This window comes from Oncorhynchus tshawytscha, linkage group LG07 (genome assembly GCF_018296145.1).
Source record: "Oncorhynchus tshawytscha isolate Ot180627B linkage group LG07, Otsh_v2.0, whole genome shotgun sequence".
In the NCBI taxonomy this organism is placed as follows: domain Eukaryota; kingdom Metazoa; phylum Chordata; class Actinopteri; order Salmoniformes; family Salmonidae; genus Oncorhynchus; species Oncorhynchus tshawytscha.
The window spans coordinates 13,503,182-13,520,591 of NC_056435.1; the positions used below are offsets into that span (position 1 = coordinate 13,503,182).

General features: G+C 43.3%; 1 protein-coding gene across 3 annotated transcripts in view; it reads right to left on the reverse strand.

Annotated features, from left to right (window-relative positions):
• Window positions 1–11,134, reverse strand: part of appa (amyloid beta (A4) precursor protein a) — a 45,178-nt gene extending 34,044 nt beyond the window's left edge. For 2 of the 3 annotated variants that reach the window (XM_024426219.2, XM_024426218.2), the window contains exon 1: window positions 10,908–11,134. In XM_024426219.2, coding sequence (XP_024281987.1) covers window positions 10,908–10,967 — 60 coding nt within the window. In that variant the 5' untranslated portion in view covers window positions 10,968–11,134. The remainder of the gene's footprint in view (window positions 1–10,907) is intronic. The other variant, XM_024426217.2, reaches the window with a different exon arrangement.
• Between the last annotated feature and the right edge of the window lie 6,276 nt (window positions 11,135–17,410).

The window sequence follows — 17,410 nt, forward strand, 5'->3', positions numbered from 1 at the left end:
GTACAGAGCTCACTGGTGTGGGAAACAGAGCCCAGAATATTTTATACAATGTTGCAAGTCAAGCTTCAGTTAATACGTTTCAAGTTAGTTGCAGTCGGGCCATGCGTAGCCAATGTGATTCATAGGATATTTATTTTGATCAGGATATTTTCTACCTGCAGGCTGCAATACTTTCATTTGTTGGCTTTATGCTATTTTTACATATAGAAGTTAATCAATTTTTAAAAGTATATTAAAGCATCAGACAAGCTCAATGCATATATTTGATTTGATTAAAACCCATACGGTTCTCTATCAATGTAAAATATATATATATATATATATATATATATATATATATATTCAAAAGAACAGATGACGTAAATCGACCAACATTTTTTCCTGTCGGGAACAGCCCTAGTGTGTGAATGCCCATATATGTGTTTGTGCACATTCGAGTGAATGTGCATGCGTACAAGCTAGGCTTGAGCGGTATACCGTATATTGGCATATTTGAAAAAAGCCACGGGATGGTTTCTCCCAATACAGTCAAAACTATTTTGTTAATGGTTTTTTAATAAATATTTGTAGCTACTTCACGTACCTGCAGTCGACTTCTGTAATATGCTACGAGATGAAGAACATTGCAGAACACAGTCATTTGAGAAACCAAGGCTGTTGGGTCTGCTGATAGGAATGCGGTGATTGACAGAGTCGAATGCCTTGGCCAGGTAGATGAATACGGTTGCACAGTATTGTCTTTTATCTATGGCGGTTATGAATTCGTTTAGGACCTTAGAGCGTGGCTGAGGTGCACCCGTGACCAGCTCGGAAACCATATTGCATAGCGGAGAAGGTACGGTGGGATTCAAAAATGGTCGGTGATGTGTTTGTCAACTTGGCTTTCAAAGATTTTAGAAAGGCAGGGTAGGATAGATATAGGCCTGTAACAGTTCGGGTCTAGAGTGTCACCCCCTTTCAGGGGGGGTGACCGCGGCAGCTTTCCAATCTTTAGGGATATGAAAGAGGTTGAACAGGCTAGTAATAGGGGTTGCAACAATTACGGTGGATCTTTTTTTAGAAAAAGAGGGTCAGCTTGTCTAGCCCAGCTGATTTGTAGGGTTCCAGGTTTTGCATCGCTTTCAGAGGAAAGCATGAACAGCCGTAGAAAAATGATTATTGAAATTCTCGATTATCGTAGATTACCGGTGTTGACAGGGTTTCCTAGCTTCAGTGCAGTGGGCAGTTGGGAGGAGGTGCTCTTATTCTCCATGGACTTTACAGTGTCCCAGATATGTTGGGGAGGTTGTGCTACAGGATGCAAATTTATGTTAGGAAAGAAAAGAAAAAGCTAGCCTAACTGCCTGTGTATATTGGTTCCTAACTTCCCTGAAAAGTTGCATATCGCGGGGACTATTCGATGCCAATGCAGTACGCCACATGATATTTTTGTGCATTAAGGTCTGGAGTGAACCAAGGGCTATATCTGTTCTTAGTTCTACATTTTTTGAATAGGGCATGCTTATTTAAGATAGTGAGGAAAACACTTAAATAATAACCAGGCAGCCACTACTGACAGAATGAGGTCAATAGGGCCAGGTCAATTAGAAAGGCCTGCTCGCTGAAGTGTTTTTTTGTGGTCGTTTGACTGCGGACCCATTACGGACGCAGGCAATGATCGCTGAGATCCTGGTTGAAGACAGCAGATGTGTATTTAGAGGGCAGGTTGGCCAGGATGATATCTATGAGGGTGTCCATGTTTACAGATTTAGGTTTGTACCTGGTAGGTTCCATGATCATTTGTGAGAGATTGAGGGCATCTAGCTTAAAATTGTAGGATAGCTGGGTTGTTAAGCATATCCCAGTTTAGGTCAACTAACAGTACATACTCTGAAGATAAACGGGGGGGGTCAATTAATTCACATATGTGTCAGGGGCACAGCTGGGGGCTGAGGAGGTCTATAACAAGCGGCAACAGTGAGAGACTTATTTCTGGAAAGGTGGATTGTTAAAAGTAAAAGCTCGAACTGTTTGGGTATAGACCTGGATAGCAATGACAGAACTCTGCATGCTAACTCCACCCCCTTTGGCAGTTCTATCTTGGTGGAAAATGTAGTTGGGGATGGAAATTTCTGAATTTGTGGTGGCCTTCCTAAGCCAGGATTCAGACACAGCTAGGACATCGGGGTTGGCGGAGTGTGCTAAAGCAGTGAATAAAACAAACTTAGGGAAGAGGCTTCTGATGTTAACATGCATGAAACCAAGGCTTTTACAGTTACAGAAGTCAACAAATGATAGCGCCTGGGGAATAGGAGTGGAACAAGAGGCTACTGGGCCTGGGTTAACCTCTACATCACCAGAGGAAGAGGAGGATAAGGGTACGGCTAAAGGCTACAAGAGCCGGTCGTCTACTGCGTTGGGGATAGGGAATAAAAGGAGCAGATTTCTGGGCGCAGTAGAATAGATTCAAGGCATAATGTACAGACAAGGGTATGGTAGGATGTGAGTAAAGTGGAGATAAACCTAGGCGTTGAGTGACGATGAGAGGTTGTCTCGTCTCTGGAGGGACAAGTTAAGCCAGGTGAGGTCGCCGCATCTGTGTGGGACGAAAAAGCTATCTAAGGCATTTTGAGCGGGACTGAAGGTTCCACAGAAATAGGTGAGTCAGGGTGCTGTTCGGTAGTCACTACTACGCTAGGCGAGCAGGGGGCACAGCGTTCAGGAAAGCTAACGGATGGGGCTAGTAGCTGGTTCTTCGGCAACATCATAAGAGAATAGCCTGTTGAGACCACATCGGGCGATCACGTCGGCAGTCCAGCCGTGATGGATCGGCAGGGCTCCATGTCGACAATAAAGGGTCCAGACCAATTGGCAAAGGAGATATTGTAGCCCTAGAATTAGCTGGTATATGGGCCTAGCTCAAGGCTAGCTGGTGCTTCCTTCTGGACAGAGACGTTAGCAGCTAGCTAGCTGCGATGATCCGGAGTAAATAACCCGGTGTAATGATCCAGAGCGGCAGGAATCCGGTGATATGGTAGAGAGAAGAAGTCCGATATGCTCTGGGTTATATCGTGTTGTGCACACTGGCAGGTGTTGTCCGAGCTAAGACTGGCTGATGACTGGGGGGGAAAAAAGCAAGAACCGCTAGCCGTGGCTAACCAAGACTAGTAGCTAGTTCGCTGGCTAGCTCCTGATGGAAGTTCCAGTTACAAGGATTATAAATTAGCAGCTCCGTACTAGAGGTCGACCGATTATAATTTTTAACGCTGTTACCGATTATTGGAGGACCCAAAAAAAAGCCGATACCGATTAATCAGACGTTTTTTTTGTTTGTAATAATGACAACAATACTGAAAGAACACTTATTTTAACTTAATATAATACATCAATACAATCAATTTAGCCTCAAATAAATAATGAAACATGTTCAACTTGGTTTAAATAATGCAAACAAAGTGTTGGAGAAGTAAAAGTGCAATATGTGCCATGTAAAAAAAGCTAACGTTTAAGTTCCTTGCACAGAACATATGAAAGCTGGTGGTTCCTTTTAACATGAGTCTTCAATATTCCCAGGTAAGAAGTTTTAGGTTGTCGTTATTATAGGACTATTTCTCTCTATACCATTTGTATTTCCTTTGACTATTGGATGTTCTTATAGGCACTTTAGTATTGCCAGTTTAACAGTATAGCTTTCCATCCCTCTCCTCGCCCCTACCGGGGCTCAAACCAGGAACACAACGACAACAGCCACCCTCAAAGGTGCGTTACCCATGCAGAGCAAGGGGAACAACCAATCCAAGTCTCAGAGCGAGTGAAGTTTGAAAAACTATTAGCGCGCACCCCGCTAACTAGCTAGCCATTTCACATCGGTTACACCAGCCTAATCTCGGGAGTTGATAGGCTTGAAGCCATAAACAGCTGCTGGCAAACGCAAGAAAGTGCTGTTTGAATGAATGCTTACGAGCCTGCTGCTGCCTACCATAGCTTAGTCAGACTGCTCTATCAAATCATAGACTTACTTAGTTATAACATAACACACAGAAATACGAGCCTTAGGTCATTAATATGGTCGAATCCGGAAACTATCATCTCGAACGAAAACAAGACGTTTATTCTCAGTGAAATACAGAACCGTTCCGTATTTTATCGAACAAGCGGCATCCATAAGTCTAAATATTCCTGTTACATTGCACAACCTTCAATGTTAAGTCATATTTAAGTAAAATTCTGGCAAATTAGGCGGCCCAAATTGTTGCATATACACTGCATGCAATGAACGCAAGAGAAGTGACACAATTTCACCTGGTTAATATTGTCTGCTAACCTGGATTTCTTTTAGCTAAATATGCAGGTTTAAAAATATATACTTCTGTGTATTGATTTTAAGAAAGGCATTGATGTTTATGGTTAGGTACACGTTGGAGCAATGATATGCACCGCTTCGATTATATGCAATGCAGGACACGCTAGATAAACTAGTAATATCAACCATATGTAGTTAACTAGTGATTATGATTGATTGATTGTTTTTTTTAAAGATAAGTTTAATGCTAGCTAGCAACTTACCTTGGCTTACTGCATTCGCGTAACAGGCAGTCTCCTCGTGGAGTGCAATGTGGTTAGAGCGTTGGACTAGTTAACCGTAAGGTTGCAAGATTGAATCCCCGAGCTGACAAGGTAAAAATCGTTCTGCCCCCGAACAAGGCAGTTAACCTATCGTTCCTAGGCCGTCATTGAAAATAAGAATGTGTTCTTAACCGACTTGCCTAGTTAAAACTATTAAATAAAAGGTGTAAAAAAAAATAAAAAAATGGTTTTTTATTTTTTAATTATTTTTTAAATCGGCCAAATCCGTGTCCAAAAATATAGATTTTCGATTGTTATGAAAACGGCCCTAATTAATCAGCATTCCGTACCACATTAGGTGAGGCGGGTTGCAGGAAAGTATACTTAGAAAGTGAGATTAAGATATATACGAAAAAGACTGGCTATTTACATAGGAAAAGACAAAAACTGAGACAGATACATGTCCTACTGCAGTGCCATCTTGGAGAAACAATTCAGATAAAATGTCTAAAATGTGCTAAATGCTTTGCAGTTATGCATTTGGTTTGCTGATTTAGTAGCTAGTTAGCTATCTAGCTACTGTAAGTGGTTAGCTTCTTCCAACAAGAATTCGCTTTTATTAAACTTTATTAAAAAGTCAGTTAAGAACAAATTCTTATTTACAATGACGGACTACCCTGGCCAAACCCTCTCCTAATTCCGGACAATGCTAGGCAAAATGTGCCCCGCCCTATGGGCCTCCCGATCACGGCAGGTTGTGTTACAGCCTGGGATCGAACCAGGGTCTGTAGTGACACCTCTAGCACTGAGATGCAGTGCCTTAGACCGCCGCACCACTCGGGAGGCTTGGTAACAGAGAAATCCCTCCTGTATCAAGAGCCTTGCTGGCTAATATTTGTTTTGTGCGTGCAGCAAACTGAGTAGCATTTTTAAGTCATGTATAGTTTAGGTCGGAAACTGTACAAAATGTTCGCAATGCGATCGTTAGCATTTTCTATGTGATTTTACAGGTACTTGTTAGCATTGCTAACCTTTGGATTACAGAGTATCAGTGGGGTTTGAAAACGGCACCCCTTGTGTTCAGTGACGGTGTTACCAATTATGCCAGTATGGCACAAGGTCGGAATGAAAGTGTAACATTCTGGATACCACCCAAGCCTAGTACAAGCACTACCAACTGAGCCACAATGGAACAAGTCTACTATGTGAAGTCAATGTATGATACATGTTTGCATGTTTCCAAGATCTAGCTCCCCATACTGAGAAATAAGGAAATTTATGGGGTCAGCAGCATACCCGTGCAGTGATGCAATGCTTACCCGTCCCACATTTTAGTGTGGCACTGAACACACACAATTAATCAAGTGAGATTAAAATGCACACACATGGGAGAGATGTACAAAACTAATCGAGTGCGAGACAAACAAGCCCGCACACACAAACTCAAAAATGTACACAGAGAGCCATGTTCCATTACTGTCACATTCACACAGTAGGCTATAAGTCTCCTCCTGCATCACACAAATGCAGGAAACCAACCCTAGTTAATGGTGGGGACAAGGAAACAGGAACTGGGAATAGCAGGGCACTGCCAAGAATATCCCAGTCCTTCTTGACACCACACACATGCTATGCTACTCACAGTTCAGCTAAGTTATTTAGTTCATGAAACAAAGAGGACCTTTTAGAGATATTAGATAGTTCAAAACAACTGCAAACTATAATCAACGCAATTTTGAGCAAGCGGATTAAATTAAAGCCCAAATCAACATTTAGACCAGCACTGATTAAATTCTCCAAATGTCAGGTCATAGTTGATTGAAACTGTTGTAAAGCAATACGCATATAATAACTCCCTTCACAGTGCACGTAGCAATAAATATACATAAGGCCAATATACAGAGGGACACTGTCGAGGGTCGAGCGAGGGAAGCATTGGCCTGTCTTGGAGAAAAAGGCAATAAAAAGAAAGATGAGGGAATGAAAGGGAGGAATGGGAGGGAGCAAGAGAAGATATTGAATGAGGGAAGACTTAGGCCTGTTGCTTCTGAAGAAAGAGGCAGTGAAAAAAAAACTTGAATAAGAAGGGAGGAATGAAAGGAAGAAAGCGTGAGAGAGCAGAGACAGGAATATCTCTGGGAGGCGGCGCTCTAATTATAGCACAGGTGCCAGGCGACCGAGGAGGGCACTGCCACCACCAAAACACAGGAGGAGGGAAGAGGGGGATAAGGAGGAAGTAGAGGAGGTGGTCAAGGCGGGTTGCTCAATCATTTCAAAAAGAGACCCAACATGGGAGAAGGGATAGTTGATGAGGTGAGAAATAATTGCTCAACTCCAAATCAACCCCTAGCCCCCTACTCCCTATCCACTCCTGTCGATCTGAGAGGATTGGATGGTTAGATCGGTGGAATCAATATGGCTATATTTAAACCCTAGCTAAATGAAAAGGTAAAAGTAAGCCATTACCAATACCTGCCAAATTCTTTCAGAAACAGTCAGCTCTATACGAGTGTATAGGCGTGTAGCCTGTACACGGTAGGGGCTAGGGGTTGATTTGGAATTCAGAAAATACATGTTTAGAGTATTTATTTGATTGCTTTGGGAGACATTTGGTCAAGTAGGACAAGTCAATCAAGAACAAAGGAGGCTGACTGAAGAAGGAGTGGCCATTTTGTAGTCAGAGGGACTAGTGTGTAGCATAATTCCTAAGACACATGCTGCTGTGTTTGTGTGATTATGTATTGGCGTTGTGTAGAGTGAGCGTGCATGTGTGTCTGTCTGTGTGTATGTCAGGAGCATGTTGCCATCGGACATATTATTAATTAATATATCCACGTGGGCTCAGTCAAATGGACACACAGATCACTGCCCCATACATCGATGTACACATCACATTGACCTTACCGCCCTCCATCTTTTCTCTTTCCATTGCGCTCTTACTCTCTGCAGCTATATGTTAACGGTGGACTATGTCTACATCCCAAATGGCATGGTACTCCTTATGTAGTGCGCTACTTTTAACCAGAGCCCTATTGGAAAGGCAACATAAGAAATATGGTGCCATTTTGGACTAATTCTATAAAAACTATAAGCCACAGTGAGTCAGCCCCCTAAAAACATCACGAACGACCTCCACCAGGCTCTTTGACTGCGCTTGGTCGCTCAGATTATCAAGTTCCAGGTTTGTATGTGGGGACGTGAAGGTCACACACGACTCGCCACGGGCCACGGCAGTCACGCAGTGTCCATGACGGTGACACTGACAGTTACGACGTGATCCACTGGCCTGTGCAGGGCAGAGGTGGGGTTGCCATAGCAGCAGGGCTATAGGGCACGTCCCAGGTGCCACTTTATTATGATAGAGTAGTCTTTTGGGATGTGCAGCATGACTGCAAAAAGACAACCTGGAACACACCCATTCTCTCCTGGTTGGAGGTGGGGTCCCTGATAACCCTCATCCAGGTTTCATTGGAGAGCATTGGAATGGAGCAGCACTTGCACAGAACCACTGATCTGTATAGATGAGGGATTGTGAAGAGTGGGGCCGGAGTCGCTTCACAATCGAGCCCATCCTGATGTTGTGAGAGCCTCTAAAATGTGGTCTGTACCAGACACTGCTGCACATTTCATATAAGATGATACCGTGATATCATGATATATTTGCTCTGTAAAGCTCTTCATGGTCGTGTTCATTAGGACACACCGCCGCAAAATGTTTTGCAACAGAATGTGAAAACAAACATTTCTCATTGGACAAGTTCAGGTAGTCACTCACTGTTTCACTCCATTTCATGCCAACTGAACCCAGCCCATGGCCAGCAAGATAGAGATAGCATCCATGGCTGGTTATCTGAAAGGCCAGGTTACAGCGCAAAAGCCAGCCGTACACCACCATGCCAGGTCTTTTCACTGATCAGCTCTCCTGAAAACCTGCCATGCCATTAAAGGGATAGGTGACATGACCTTTTCAGACAAACATTCCTTAAAAGGTGAGGATGTCAAGTGTGGCTACATGGGAGAGAAAGAGGGTACAAAATACAACAAATCCTGAAAGGGGAGGAACATCCCAACATGGCGAGAACAACATAACAAACGTACCATGACAACGCCATAAAGGGCCAGGAATTTCTGTCTGGCAGGCGGAAAAAGAGGTACCGTCACCAAAACATAAAAAGGGCTTTAATATGGAGGATGGTTGGCATGGCTTGAGAAACATCCCAAAAACAAAGACAATGATTGGCACACAACAACAAAACATTACAAGGGTAGGTATTGTAGAGACTGTAACGGAGCTAATTGTCCCTTTAAAGCATCATTGGAAACTGGCGCTTTAAATGGATGGTTGGATGAAGCTGCAACAGGAGCAGTGGATGCCAAAGGGAGACAATGGGTATAATGTACGCTAATGGGTGTGAGGCTGTATTGCCCTGGGCTTGAATGACTGCAGTGCATTGACAGACTGCCTGGGTTGCTCTTCGACCAATTTTTCAAGGATGGGAAAGTGAAATTCTGATCCTACACTCCAGTCTGTATAGAGGTCGGATTAACAAGAGAGCCCTGCCCTCTGTGTCCTTAGACTGTTCAATTTGTGGCTTATACATGTGTATGCCAAGAAATAAAGCATTAAACTACATCAGCTTTCTTTTCCCATCAAAAATGTAAGGAATTAATGGTCAATTATTGACAACCCACAATATGGGAAATAACAACTATGAACTTCTGTATTGGGAGGTTTGAAAATCAACTTTATAGCCTATTTGGAATTTAATTGACTGAAATTATCTTAATATGTAGAAATATCAACAACACCCTTTGGCTACATTGAATTAAGATTAAGAACTGATACATATAGTCAGAAACATTAGGGGTAATACATTTAACATAGCTAGTTGTTATAGGTGTATGGATGTGAGAAGGCCTAGTAAAACCTGAGTGACATTGAAATATTGAACTTGAGGTGTGTGAAGAGTAATGTTTATTGTGTGGGTAGCCTAGCTAGCCCACAGACCCGCATCGACCTGTTACAAGTATCACCCATATCAAATGTATCCGCTTACTGCCTGGTATCATTTGTTCAAATCCAAACCGTGGTACCCACACACAGGCATACCAAATGTAGCAACTCAGCCGCAATTGCAGTGTAGCGTGTGTGTTACACTGTAACACAATACGAACGTCGTGAAAGAGCAATTGTCGTCTCTCTCTTGACAAGGCCACAGTCACACCGACATGGCATAGCGCCTGAGAGAGAGATGATCGGTGATTGTGTGCAACATCTCCACACCGGGGCCAATTCCAGACAACTCGTGACTTTCAGACATTTTAGCAGGGTATTTTCTTGAAACGGTTAAGTCGTGATAAATCAAATAAAAAACAGATAGCCAGCCTATCGGTTGAAATGTTAGCCTAACGGTTCCCGCGAGAGACCGTGTCCCTGCGTCCCCGAGCCTCTGGGTTCATGGAATGCTGCAGTGCACCGCCGCCATCTTACTTCTGTCTCACTACATTATCTTGATTCTCAGGCTTAACATGAAACAGGTTGACGTAGGGAAAACATAGGCGGTTTTACACTTATCCATGGGCGCAATGTGCAGAATTAAATGGGTCGTAGGTCTACTCGTTGGCTCTTTTTAGGGAGTAGCCTGTGTTTTTAGGCTACAGAAAGCTAAATCTAAGGGAAAGAATAACCCACTATAAATCGTTAAATGTTTACTTTCACGCCCACCACCAAAATATATCATCGAGCCATGATAAAAACACTACACAAGTGGCTACAAAAATGGTGATCATATTACCCATAATATCCGGATACAACAATCAATAGTGCCACTACAGAAACCTGTCTAGACTAGGCTGTGTTTTGAAGTGCAATTATGCACAGAAACAAAAAAATATCACGTTCGTTTACATAGGTTACACAGGAATCTCAGCCGTAGCCTAGATACGAAGACCTGACGAAGCATTCCATTCTGTGCAAAACAAATGTAATTATTTCTCAACTTGAATTATGAAAAATAAAAAACTTATCCATAGGCTATAAAACTAGATTTCAATTCAAGCGATGGCAGACAATATAGCAGTTTATAACACTGGGCAAAGGGGATCTAAACACTGGCTAATCTACTTCTATGATTTCGAGTCAGACTAAATTCGATAAAAAAGCTGTCCAACATGTATTCAGGCGTGGAATATGATCACAGCCTTGCTGAATGTCTGGTTTCATTTGGTTCTATTCATGCGTAATTATCCCCCATGGTTTGGAATCACCCGGCTGGTCGCTCCCGCAATAGCAGCGGAAGAGAAGAATAACCATGGAGCTCAGCCTTGTCCCGACTCCCGTCTTTCTTTCCCCAGTTTCTTACCTCAACTGCTAACGCCGTGGTCGCAACAACCAGCAGCAACAAAGCCATACGGTCCCCCATGCCGTATTATTGTCACAACACGTCCTATGTATGGTGTATTGGGGTTTATTTTATGTTCCGTCGGTATGTATTCAGAGCTCGTCTCCGTGGCAGTGCCGCTGACGGTGTTTGTTTAATGGAGAACGATACCGAGGCTGCTCGAGCGCCAAGTCACCTGACCGGACAACGAATGAAAGGAATTATTAGGGAGGTGCCCTAAATAAATCTGAGGATAGCTCTGGGTGTGGTCCCGATGGGGGCTAAACACTGAATTTAGCATTTTTAAAACACCTGAAACAGATTTTGTCCTGCAATCTAGTGCCATAATAAATATGCTATATAATATATATATATATATATATATATATATATATATATATATATATATATATATATATATATATACAGTACCAGTCAAAAGTTTCCACACGTCGACTTATTCTAGGGTTTTTATTTTTACTATTTTCTACATTGTAGAATAGTGAATAGTGAAGACATCACAACTATGAAATAACAAATATGGAATCATGTAGTAACCAAAACAGTGTTAAATAAATCAAAATAGATTTTAGATGTTAGATTCGTGAACGTAGCCACCCTTTGCCTTAATTACAGCTTCGCACACGCTTGGCATTCTCTCAACCAGCTTCAGGAGGTAGTCACCTGGAATGTATTTCAATTAACAGGTGTGCTTTGTTAAAAATCTATTTGTGGAATTTATTTTCTTCTTAAATGTGTTTGAGCCAATCAGTTGTGTTGTGACAAGGTAGGGGTGGTATACAAAATATAGCCCTATTTGGTAAAAGACTGTCCATATTATGGCAAGAACAGCTCAAATAAGCAAAGAGAAATGACAGTCCATCATTACTTTAAGGCATGAAGGTCAATCAATGCAAGAACTTTGAAAGTTTCTTCAAGTGCAGTTGCAAAAACCATCAAACACTATGATGAAACTGGCTCTCATGAGGACCGCCACAGGAAAGGAAAACCCAGAGTTACCTCTGCTGCAGAGGATAAGTTCATTAGAGTTACCAGCCTCAGAAATCGGCAATTAACTGCACCTCAGATTGCAACCCAAATAAATGCTTCACAGAGTTCAAGTAACAGGCACATCTCAAAATCAACTGTTCAGAGGAGACTGCATGAATCAGGCCTTCATGGTCGAATTGCTGCAAATAACTACTACTAAAGGACACCAATAATAATAATAAGAGTCTTGCTTGGCCCAATAAACACGAGCAATGGACATTAGACCGGTGGATATCTGTTCTTTGGTCTGAAGAGTCCAAATTGGAGATTTTTGGTTCCAACCTCCGTGTCTTTGTGAGACGCAGAGTAGGTGAACGGATGATCTCCGCATGTGTGGTTCCCACCGTGAAGCAAGGAGGAGGAATATGATAGTGTGGAGATGCTTGGTGACACTGTCTGAGATTTATTTAGAATTCAAGGCACACTTAACCAGCATGGCTACCACAGCATTCTGCAACGATACGGCATCCCATCTGGTTTTCCCTTAGTGGGACTGTCATTTGACAATGACACAACACACCTCCAGGCTGTGTAAGGGCTATGTGACCAAGAAGGGGAGTGATGGAGTGATGCATCAGATGACCTGGCCTCCACAATCACCCGACCTCAACTCAATTGAGATGGTTTGGGATGAGTTGGACTGCAGAGTAAAGGAAAAGTAGCCAACAAGTGCTCCGCATTTGTGGGAACTCCTTCAAGACTGTTGGAAAAGCATTCCAGGTGAAGCTGGTTGAGAGAATGCCAAGTGCTTTTGGGAGAGCAAAACATTAAATATTCTATTGCAAGTATTGAACCAGGCCAAATAATTACTAGTCAGATGCACTAACCTCAACCCTAGCATACATGTATTTTGAAATAGCTTAATATCTTAATACAGTGCAATACAGTGTTCTGTATGCAATAAATATTGGATGCAGCTATGGCATTAAAAACTAACTCATGTCTGACTACAACAGTGTGCTAACTGGCAGCAACAAACTGAAACCAACTCAGGGCCACAGCAAAACATGTCACACACCATACGCATAGTTGCATAGTGTAACGGTGTCACCGGCCTAAATCGAATCCAATCTCGAGCCAGTCATTCTTCATCTGTAAAGCATAGAATTAGCTTCCAAATGAGATGATTTCTCTAGCTATATTTAGAATTGATGGATGATGACAATTGTTTACCCTGTTTTTCTGTTAGACAAAGTGTATAATTGGGTGCCAGACTTCTAAAAGAACAAATTCTTATTTACAATGACGACCTACCCCGGCCAAACCCTAACGATGCTGGGCCAATTGTTCTCCGCCATCAGTATCATGTAGACATGCCCTCGCTGTGAGCATTCCTATGAATGGAACAGTCAGCCACTTTATGGCAATTATATGACAGGCAACCTTCGGCAACAGCTTTCACGGGCTCATCAATTGTACGAATACAAAAGGTAACCCACTTCATTACTTTGATACATTTGATAAACCAATTGTGAAAAATAATTTATGTGAAGGGCATTATTTGTTGCTTATTCTCTAATTCTTGGGTGAATATAATGTCCTGGACATAACCTAGCCCGGCGGAACCAGCCTGTCACCACTCTATTTCACTTCACATTTTATGAAATCTGAAGTGAAATCGAAAGGTGAACACGGCGATCAGGTTGGTTCCACCAGGATGATCATAACCAACATTGATAATGTAATCAGTGCTCTGTGTTTGTGTGTGTGTGACCGACCATTATCTTTGATGAGGGGCCAGGTATCAGGATAAAGGTAAGACCCAGATGCAGACCGTGTCGAAGTAACAATGTTTATTACAGCAACAGGGGCAAAAGTACAGGACGGCAGGCAGGCTCAGGGTCAGGCAGAGGTTGGTAATCCAGAGGTGGGGCAAAGGTACAGGACAGCGGGCGGGGACAATAACACTGCCATGGGGGCCTGCAGAGAGCTGGACGGAATGATCCACTCAAAGTGGGTGAGCGATGGGGCTGTAGCGACCAGGATAGGGTCACTTGATGACCCAGGTCTACCAGGAGAGAGGAAACGGTCGATGGAGACGACTACAAGAATGGCCCTGGCTGCTAGCTAGAAGGTATTGGAGACCTTTATGTTCAAGGGGACTTTGTTGTTTGTTTTGAGTATATATGGGGGAGTTTATATTTTTTTTAATTGTTTTTGCTAACCGGTGTGTGAAACATAATATTGCACGTGTGTCATTTTGCAGTGTTTTCACTCACTAGTGTGAGGAAACACTCATTTTAAATTGGGTGAGAATGTCACAGGTGTCACTACTTTCCATGTGTAACAATCAAGCATTCCTATTGCATGGTTAACGTATCATGTGATTCATGTGATGAATTGTGTACTTTAATCACCCTGTTTTTGTCTTCCAGGCAGCCACCCACAGGAAGGGGTGTAGTCCAGAGGCATGGTGGATCCTTGTTGCAACAAAGCTTATGACGTGCCACTGGCATTAAACAAAGCCTGTGTGTACATGCATGTATGCTGTATGCTGATGATTCAACCATATATGTGTCAGCACCCACAGCTAATGAAGTCACTGAAACTTTTAACAATGAGTTGCAGTCAGTTTTGGAATGGGTGGCCAGAAATAAACTGGCCCTGAGAATCTCTAAATCTAAGAGCATTGTATTTGGTACAAATCATTCCCTAAGCTCTAGACCTCAACTGAATCTGGTAATGAATGGTGTGGCTGTTGAACAAGTTAAGGAGACAAAATTACTTGGTGTTACCTTAGATTGTAAACTGTCATGGTCAAAACATAGATTTAATGGTTGTAAAGATTGGGAGAGGTTTTTTTTGACACCACTCTCAAAAAAACAAGTCCTGCAGGCTCTAGTTTTGGCTTATCTTGATTATTGTCCAGTAGTGTGGTCAAGTGCTGCAAATAAATACCTAGTTAAGCTGCAGCTGGCCCAGAACAGAGTGGCATGTTTATTTTATTTAACTAAGCAAGTCAGTAAGAACAAATTCTTATTTACAATGATGGCCTACCAGGGAACAGTGGGTTAACTGCTTTGTTCAGGGGCAGAACAACAGAATGGTACATTGTGTCATGTTCGTCGTAAGAATTATCGGACCAAGGTGCAGCGTGATATGGTTTCCACATGTTTATTAACTGTAACGCACAAAAACAATAAAGAATGAACGAAACGTGAAGACAATGGAGTGCTCACAGGCAACTACACATAAACAAGATCCCACAAACACAGGTGGGAAAATAACTACTTAAATATGATCCCCAATTAGAGACAACGATTACCAGCTGACTCTAATTGGGAATCATACAAAACACCAACATAGAAATAGAAACTAGAACACAACATAGACATAGATATACTAGATCACCCCCTAGTCACGCCCTGACCTACTACACCATAGAGAAACAATGGCTCTCTATGGTCAGGGCGTGACAGTACCCCCCCCAAAGGTGCGGACTCCGACCGCAAAACCTGAAACCAAATGGGGAGGGTAGGGGGGATGATTAGTGTCGGTGGCGGCTCCGGTGCGGGATGAAGAACCCACTCATCCCGCGGATCCGCCAGCATCAGGGGCGGCTCTGGTGTGGGCCGTAGAACCTGCTCATCCCGCGGATCCGCCAGCATCAGGGGCGGCTCTGGTGCGGGACGAAGAACCCGCTCAGCTCGCGGATCCACCAGCTTTGGTGGTGGCTCTGGTGCGGGCCGAAGAACCCGCTCATCTCGTGGATCCAGCCATGGACCCAGGCTGAACACTGCCTGGACTGGACCACGGTGTCAAGGAAGGCTCCTACCATGGAGCGGGACTGGACTCCGTATCTGGACCGAGCACCGATGGAATGGAGGCCTAGTGCGTGGAGCCGGTACTGGTGACACACACTTCAGGGCGAGTGCGTGGAGCTGGCACAGGACTGGAGAGGCGCACTGGAGGCCTGATGCGTGGAGCCGGCACAGGTGGTACCGGACTGGTGATGCGCACTTCAGAGAAGGAAGGACAGCGACGACGCCAGGGTTCGCGGCCACAAAGAAAGTTCAAAAAACAGGGGGGGGGCACAAGGGGTGGTCGGCGGAGCAGAGGAGTGAGGGAGAAGAGGGAGAAACTGGAGGAGAGTGAACGGAGAGAGTCAGAGACCGTCAGTGAGATGAGGGAGAATTTAGAGGAGAGAAATGGGAGAGTTGTTGAGTTGGTGGAAGATGCACGACATTTGCCCTAAGGAGCGTGTTATCAGTTTAATACCACCTGAGTCAGCTCTCCGCACTTGTCCTGAGGAGCGTGCTATCAGTCTGGTCAAATCTGTGCCGGCTCCACGCACCAGGTCTCCAGTACGCCTCCACAGCCCAGTACGTCCTGTGCCAGCTACTCGCACTCACCGTGAGATGGCTCTACGCACCAGGTCTCCAGTGCACCTTCACAGTCAAAGGTTTCTTCCGAAAATAATTTATGATTAGGCCTAGTCCAAAAACCTCTCTTCTGTGAGGAATAACCTATGTTCTGTTTAGTTTGAGGAGAGCACGGAGATGAAATAGCTTTAATAGATTGCTACCACTATAATTTAATTTATAAAATATGTTTCTTGCATATTATGTATTTATTAGAGTTGTTGACCTCACAACTTACATTGTGGTGCTGAACCTTGAAACAGCAGACCCAGCACAACCAGTCAGAAATGGACAGCTCATGGTGCAAATTTGAGTAGGCATAATTAATTTCAATCACAATTAATTTAAATTTGAGTATTATAGAAATGGCTCTCAAGATTAAAGAAATGTGCTCAAACTCACTTTCAATTTCATAGCCATGTGACACATATTTGACATGAAGCACATGTCAAAAACCACCAATGGTCAATACCAGCTCCGATGACCTTAGGTTTGTGTCTCAAATGGCACCCTATAGTGCACTATTTATGACCTCAATAACCAGCATTAGCCTACCTGTTGTGATCCGAGGCACCAATCGAGCTGCCTGCATGAATACTATGTGTAGGGTGAAGCTGCTCCTAGGCCCAGACACTGATCTTGGATAATTTCCCCCCCCAGACTAATGGCGAAGGTTAGGATTTGGGGAGGGAAAGCTGATCCTAGATCTGTACCTAGGGGGAAACTTCACCCCGGAGCTGAATAATATGGCAGAGGTAGAATATCTTTCCGTTGGAAATACAAATTGGATTAATCTTCAATATGAGCCATTTTGAAGGAGTGGGAAAATGGCCTTGCATGACCCCTCATTGAATAAAAGGGTTGATTTGCTTAGCAATTTCACTGCAGTGAAGTGCTGGCTGTCTTCCTCCTTTGTGTGAGCAGAATGACCATCTCAAATAGCCCTTATGCAGAGGCTTACTTTTACTTGAATCTGGAGCACAAATTATGTCTAGGCTGGACTTGTTGTTGTGCTCTCTCCCTTCTACATCCTCTCTGGTATACACTCACTGATATGGTATACACTCATTCACA